Source organism: Strongylocentrotus purpuratus, unplaced genomic scaffold (assembly GCF_000002235.5).
Source record: "Strongylocentrotus purpuratus isolate Spur 01 unplaced genomic scaffold, Spur_5.0 spur5_scaffold_20, whole genome shotgun sequence".
Classification (NCBI taxonomy): domain Eukaryota; kingdom Metazoa; phylum Echinodermata; class Echinoidea; order Camarodonta; family Strongylocentrotidae; genus Strongylocentrotus; species Strongylocentrotus purpuratus.
The window spans coordinates 24,236,274-24,244,369 of NW_022145606.1; the positions used below are offsets into that span (position 1 = coordinate 24,236,274).

The following is an 8,096-nucleotide window of genomic DNA, read 5'->3' on the forward strand; positions in this document are numbered from 1 at the left end:
AAATTATTACAGTAATATTATAACCCCGGTCACGGGATTCAGTTAGCCTACTATTTAGCACATATCAATACGCATTCTCCCCTCTCTGAGGAGCATTCCATAATAATCATTTCACAGGCACCCACAAGCTAATCCGATCACAATGGCGTTTGCATCCTAAACTGGAACAAGCACAAGTTCAAGACATCGAATTTGAAATTGATGTACTTTTTTATTTAAAAATTGGAAGTCATCAAATTTTTACATATGACACAATGCATGCCCTGGGTTTTCAAAGGACACCATCTAGATATTAAGGAAGCGCAGCATCGGTCTTACCGTTCGAAGTGCTAGTACTTTTATCCGTCGGAACGGTCGGGTAGGACGCCCCTGTACCTCTGATCCAGTCGAGACCATCATCGGTGGTATCCTGCCGCCAGCCACATGTATCCTGCTCGAAGGTACACTGTTCTGTATAGGTGGGAACATGCATATTATATTGATATTAGTTAGCAATAGATACTTTAAACAAAAAGAAGAACTTTTTGCATATCGGCATGAATATCTAAGCACATTTATATCCACAGAGGATTATTTCATAAAAGACGTGTTGTCTAAGGAAGTTTAAGATAAGTTGAGAAGACCGATGGGAAAAAGATTGGTTGTATTCCGCTACGAGCCATCTTATTCAAATGTACACTGTTCTGTTTACGTGGGAACATGCATATTTTAAAGATTGTTCATGTAATTTGTTTGTGTGTAGGCTCTCATGCGTGTGAATGTGTTATCTTATCATGTAATCCTTAGGCCACTCATCATTGAAGAAATGTGACATCTTTGATGCAAGATTGATGAAAAGTATTTAAAATTCTTATATTATTATCATTTTGACCAGAAGGAAAAGGAATATTAAATCATGACAAATATGAAATAATGGCAATTAAGTAAAACTATCACTGCTTGGTTTCTTTCAGAAAATATTTAATATGCAAACTGGACCTAATATCATAAATATTATGACTTATGTAGTCTTGCTAATCCCAAAAGAGAGAATTGTTCTTGAGATAAATGGTTTGTGTATCTTAAGAATCAAACTGATGCAGAAATAATATTTAAAAATAACTTACTTTGTGTCGGGCATAATGAAGATGAATCAAATAGGATGTCGTCCAGTGCTATGTCACTCAGGAAATCTGATCCGCGAACAGACTCAAAGATTAGCTACGAAATAGAGAAAGAAAAAAGATTCACAAAATTGACAGATTTGGAGGTGTTCGCTTTGTTTTATGGTACGATGTTATTTGAAAGACGTTCACCATAATGCACGCTTCAACCACTAATAGTAATCTGTGATATCATTCGATGTCATCATTAGCAAAATGTAATTTTGTGAGCAGTAAAATTATTGTTAGTCATGTTCGTTTTATAGATTTTAGGAAAATACCTTTTAATGGGGTATTGCTATCAGTCAGAGTTAATAATAATAATAATAATAATGTTGTTTGTGTGGAAAACTCACTCATTATTTTATACCTTTACCATAGCTCATCTTTTTCTTGACAGAAGATATAACAGAACAAAACATGATAACAACTCACCTCGTAGTTTTGACTTGATACTAGATCCACCTGTTGGTAAATCCACGTATTCCTGAGTGTCCCTGACTGGCTCCAAACCAACGTAGTCGTTCCGTCAAAGGTATTGTAAAGATAGAGGTTTAGCGCCCCCATCGTCGTACCGTACATATGGATCCAGAACTGAAGACAGGCCCCAGCTGGAGTGGCGGGAATCATCAGGGATTTCACCCGGGCGGTGCTGCCTAAAACACCGCTCGATGCCTCAAAGTATATGTAATACCCTGGGTGATGGAAATGAGTATAAAGAAGATATTACTATGTGGTAAAACGTCAGTAGAATGTCGTACTTGTTTATGCCATTTTGTAAGAGAGAACAGACTATTTGCCCGCAAAATAGCTATTCGTTTCGTTTTTTAATTGAAATTTTGAGTGAGTCAATTTGCTATTCACGAACTGTTTCACTGCTTTTGTATGTGAATCGCTAAAAGAGAAAGATAGACACCTCATGAGAAAATACCCTTTTTTAGAAGATTGGGGGGAAATACGTGATAGAGGAGAGGAGAGAAAACAAATGGGAATAAGAAGCATACGAAAGAACATTATCAATATATGTTTTACCAATGTATTTCATTTATTTTTGTATCCACCGTACCACAACACATAAGCACTAGATTCGATAATAATACCCATTCACTTTGTCCTACACTTCACAGGGTAATGCACTGTTGCAATAAAGTGACCCATTAAGTTGCCCATTAAGTTGTACTTTTTTGTTTGGCCGCCTTCTGTTTCAATCTTTAATAAAGGCCTACAAAGAGACATAGGTATTGATCAATATAGTTCTGAAAAGATAATAAACTATGCAGGGCGTATGGTACTGAAGAGAGAGAAATTGAGGGGGGGGGGCGTGATGTGTGTGCAAAGAGAAGAGAGTTGATGTAGTTACACTGCCAGTCATATGGTGAAAGAGAGAGAGAGAGAGGGGGAGGGAGGTTCGGTGCGTGCATAAGCAATAGTCAGGGTGTACGGTTACCTGTGCCAGTTGTATGGTCACTCGTCGGACCGGTCGACGCTGAGGATGTTGTGCCTGCGTATCTCGTCCAGTCGTAGTCGTCATCGGTCATCTGTTTCCATCCGCACAAGGACATCTCAAAGTCACAGCTTACCGTCTCATAGATAGAAGGATCGGCTGTGCTGGGGAATACTGGAACAAATAATGGGGATAAAGAACATTGTATTAACTTCCATGATGTCTTGGAAGTAAACACAATACTGGATGTAAATCTGTTAAGATGTTATCCTGTCGTGAAGAAGAACAGAAAGAGGGAGAAGAACAAATATACGAAGAAAAAAGAAGAAGAAGAGGAAGAAGATAACAAAGATAAAGAAAAAGAAGAAGAAAAAGAAATAGAAGGAGAAGAAGATTAAAAAAAACACAAATAATAAGAAGATGAAGAAAAGAAGAAATGAATGAAAGGATAGCTTGACGCAAAGTATCTCGTGAAATAAATTACTAAAACTTGATCAGATGAAAACAAATACGTTTAAATAAGGAAACTATTTATTTATATATCCAGTTAAAAGTTTTCGAAAGGAAAATTACTCTCTTCTTACCTGGGCAAATTTGGTCCAAAACTGTGATGTCATCAATGGCTATGTCTCCATAGTAACTGATGCCGGTTGATGCCTCGATCATGATCTGAAAATGATGAAAATGGGGACAGACGTCATTAACACAAAACAAACCACAGTTCGTCTCTTGTGAAACAGAATGGTGTTATAGTTAACTCATTGCATACATAGGAACCAAACAGGACAATTAAGGTCCTTCTTTGGCAAAACAGATTTTTTTTTTTGTAAGCCCTTACAGATTCACACGATATTCTGAATAGATTTATACCTTTTCCATTTCATCCATACCTTTGATTCTTTTGATAACAATAAGAAATATTTCATTCACATATAGTAGGTGGTTGTATTTGAATACTCAGAATGCAAAATGCATATAGTACGTGTTGCAGGACAAGTCTTAATATATGTCCCACCTGGCAACAAAAAAGTTATTCAGTTCGCCTTCTGGGTATTGCAATACGATTATTCGTAACAGATGAAGGAAATAATTCGTATCGATGAACTTGAACAAAAAGTGTGCATTAAGTTTGGTAACACTACAAAAATGGTGTGTTGTGTGTATTGATGACACATGGGCCCCGTTGCATACAACTTACCAATGATGGTAACTCGGCCATCAATGGCAACTACCATGGTAACAGGGCTCAACAGCCAATCAAAATCAAGGTTTTCATAGTAGTTACCATTGATGGGAAAGTTTCATCAATGGTAAGTTTTGTGCAGCGGGGCCATATCAATTTTCTGTTAAATAGCTTACATGGTTTAATGAACTTCGACTCATCTATAAATGGAAGTAGATGCTGATGCACATTAATGAGGTACATATTCAGAAATATGGATTTTCGTAACAAATGTTATGACGCTATATTATAGGAGATTAAATATTACATCGAATGACAATCTGTCAAGTCCATACCCTTTAAACGAAATTATGAGAAGTAGGTGCGTTGTTTGAGCTTTTTGCTAAGGACAGCTACTTGATTGCTTATGGTATGTTTTGCTATAAATGATATGATAAGTATATTTTTCTCGAAGGAAGGTCAATGCACTCAATTCTTCAAATATGTACCTTGTGTACGTTACAATTGAAATTCAGCTGCATTTCATTTCGCGTAATCGAAAAGGAGAATAAATAAAATGCGGAAGCCTAAACAAGTAAAAACGATAACAATTTGACAGTGTTCTGCTATGAATTTGAATGCTTTTTTCTAAATCTACCGGACCACTACCTGCTGCAGTTAGTACATGCAGGGGTGTCGATCCCGGGGGACGGGGGGACACGTCCCCCCTCGATTTTTGTAGGAGGGGATCGTCCCCCCTCGATTTTTGTAGGAGGGGATCGTCCCCCCCCCCCCGGAAAATTTGAAAAAGTGCAAAAAAAATAATGTACAGCAAAAACTGACTAAAGACTTCAACACACTATTAGGCTTTGGAGGGCTCAAGAGTGCAGTGTTTAGACAAATAAAAATGCAAAAATCTCCTGGCTTGGGAGCTATGCTTCCTCGCATAACATCCTTCAAAATGTACAAGTAAATATTGTAGAAAAGTGAAGTGTGAAAAAGGAACATTGTTTGTTTTCATACTATAGTTTTGCCAAGGAATATAATTTAGTAATACAACAAAACTTCAAAACCTGTGAGGGGGTACTCAATTTCGTCCCCTTCACCCCTCTCATTTATTATGCTCACTCACTCGGGCTTGGGGCAGTCCCCCCTCCCCCTCCCGATAAAATTCGAACGTGGTTTAATTCTAATTCGATACCAGTGAATAATTTACAAATGAGCTTCTGGGGTCTTTGCCCCCTGGAGCCCACTCCGATTAGTGACCTCCATGCAAGCGTTACAATTAAGGTACCAAAATATGCTCATCTGACCCTTATTAAATGCCTAACAACTCTAAGCTTCATGGGGCTCCGCCCCTTGACCCCCGCCGGGGCTTCGCCCCTGGACACCACGCCAATTTACGCCCCACTTGCTTTGATCTATCTGTTCGCAAATACTTTAGCCCCTCCCCCACTCCCACTTTGAAAAACGTTCCGCGGGGCCTGCATGTAACATGTAAGAGCGGTGATGATAGATGCGGATTTTTTTCTACCCCCCCCCCCCCCCCAAAAAAAAGTTTTTGCTTATTACGTCACTCCTCCCTCGTTCCTCGCATTTCGTCCCCCCCCCCCCCCCCCCCCCCCCCCCCCGGTCATGAAAAGAAATCGCCGCCCCTGAGTACATGTATTGCAATATGAAATGGTGAAATGTAGAAACATGTACTAATACGGATGCAAACACTTTCTTAAAATAAGAGCAATTTTATTATCTCTACTGAATTTCCTATATATCCCGTATCTGGATTTTGAAATATATCATTGTTATTTTTGCATATTTCAATCGGTGACGCACATGGCTACTGAAATAACCTTCGGTCCATTCTTTGAACGTCTTTGCCACTTTCGTGATGTGATCAGATTTAATGCACTCATCTTTGTTATGTGCGTCGTTACAAATTACTTCACTCACCTGTTATGAATAATATTATCACAATCGTTAGAATAATAATTGCATACATTTAGTGATGAAAGGTTGGGGAACCAAAATGTTTTTCCTACCTAGCATGTTTATGATAATGATTATCCCATATGAATGACACTCTTACCACCACCAATGAATCATAAGAAGTAGGTGTAGGCTGTCAAAATAAGAACGATGATGACCAAATGAAACAAACATCAAAATAAACAGTATGAACAATTTAAGAAGGAAAAGAATAAAAAAAAAACATATCTGCCATCATCATTAAAATTACATGCATGATTCAAATGCACACGAAAAAAAATACTCATTACAAGATATCGATATTTCATATGGTACACTCTTGAAAAGTAGGCACGATTAAGTTGTTAAATTATGTATTATTGCAAATAATTTCACAGTTTATAACAATATTAGTATTATACACAATTCATGTGATAAGTCACAAACAAAATATAGGTGCACTATCGGCTTATCATTTACTGAATCCATTAGGCGTTATTTCGCTTGCGTTATTATCTCGTATCTCTGAAGGTAAAATTAACTAATACCTACTGTATGGACGTAATGTTTGCAATGATCAGTTTTAGCTCACTCTTTTCTACGATATAAGTTTCGCATGGCACATCAGACCAGGTCAGAGGCTGACGCATTCATACGTCCATAAATGTCGCATCAGATACGACGGGTGCAAACAAAGAGTATATTAAAAGAAATAGTGAAGTTATTTTAAGCTCGCTCTCTTCTGCGATGTACATCTAGCAAGGCACATCAAAGACCATGTCATTGGTCGACGCAGTCATCCGTCAATAAATGACGCATCGAATACAACGGGTACATCAAATAGTATCTGAACATAAACAATTCAGTTAAGGGCGTTAAAACTCACTGTCATGCCGTCTCCGTTCATGACTGAAAACCTCCCTTCCAACCAGGCGTTCGGGTTCGCCGTCTGCTGGCCGGACAGGCGCCATTTGTAATCCTCGGACCCTGAGAGAGCGTCGATGACGCGGACGTTGAGCTCGCCCACGGTGGAGCCATACATATGATACCAAAATGAAACGCAGGAGCCCGTGGCAGAGGGGAAGATGGAGCTGAGGAGACGGGCGTTGGCACCGACCCCCACCGAGCTGGCTTCGATGTACATGTAGAAACCTGTGGACGAGGTTGAATTGTAGGTTCAGTCACATGACTTCCAATCGAGAGTCTAGAGCATTAATGTGATTGGTACCCTTTGTACCTATTTCTACAGCATGTTATTGTATAGCCATACACACACGCAGACACTGGCCATGGAACGTTCATTTTCCATGGCTTGGGGTGCTGTAGAAATAGGCTTTAATCCCTGCATTGGTAATTATTTTTGTTCTTTTGCTATTATTCACCTACAACGTTATAACAATGAGCTCAACAAAAATTAACTCAAGAGCACATTCAATGCGCTATTGTGAGTCACACAAAAATAACTTACGTATGTGCGAACGTCATGTCGCGCATTTCCATCGGTGACGTGCATGGCCTTTAACATTTACTGTGAATTGTTTTTTCCAAAAATGTTGCAATCGTATTGTACTACGAATTTTTGGAAGGAATGCCCTACTGTTATTCATCCTGCATGTAACCCAATGTCTGATATGCTAATGGACAAGTGTTCATGATAGGAGAAGTCCCGCACCAAAATCTCTCTTATCTCTATTTCTCTGTCTCTGACTCTCTCTCTATCTCTCTCTCTCTCTCTCTCTCCGTGTCTTCCTCTCTGTCTCTGTCTCTCTGTTTCTATGTCGGACTTTCTCTATTTCTCTCTTTACACCGATTAAAAGGTTACTCACCCTTTATGCATTACCTAATGAACACTGTGCTAGTTTTTAAATGCCCATTGCGAGGAAACTCCTCATCCTCTCCCTCCCCCTCCCTCTCTCTCTCTCTCTTAAAACCAATGACGATATCACCCACCTTGTGCATTACCCAATGAATGATCCACTAGAGGACCCATGCCTGTAGTAGGGGAAACCCCATCCCTTCTCTCTCTCTCTCTCTCTCTCTCCCTCTCTCTGTCTATGTGTCTCTCTTTCTCTTTCTCTAAAAACCAATAGCGATTTACCCACCTTGTGCATTACCCAATGTATGATCCACTAGAGGACCCGTGCCTGAAGTAGGGAAAGCCCCACTCCTTCACTCCACCTCTCCTCCTATCTCTCTCTCCCTCTCTCTCTCTCTCTCTCTCTCTTTCTCTCTCTCTCTCTCTCCCTCTTTCTCTCTTTGTCTCTCTCTCTCTTAAACCCAATAGCTATATCACTCACCTTGTGCATCACCCAATGTATGATCCGCTAGAGGACCAGTGCCTGTAGTAGGGGAAGCCCCACCCCTTCACTCCCTCTCCCCCTCT

At 39.6% G+C, this 8,096-nt stretch overlaps 1 protein-coding gene across 1 annotated transcript; it reads right to left on the reverse strand.

Annotated features, from left to right (window-relative positions):
• Positions 1 to 292: 292 nt before the first annotated feature.
• LOC115927651 (MAM and LDL-receptor class A domain-containing protein 1-like) lies at positions 293 to 8,067 on the reverse strand. The gene is made up of 7 exons (XM_030993778.1): positions 8,011 to 8,067; positions 6,600 to 6,865; positions 3,171 to 3,255; positions 2,590 to 2,760; positions 1,578 to 1,837; positions 1,107 to 1,200; positions 293 to 450 (listed from the first exon to the last, which is right to left on the reverse strand). Exons 2-7 carry the CDS (start codon positions 6,855 to 6,857, stop codon positions 293 to 295), a joined length of 1,026 nt encoding a protein of 341 aa, XP_030849638.1. The 5' UTR covers positions 6,858 to 6,865; positions 8,011 to 8,067.
• Positions 8,068 to 8,096: the final 29 nt, after the last annotated feature.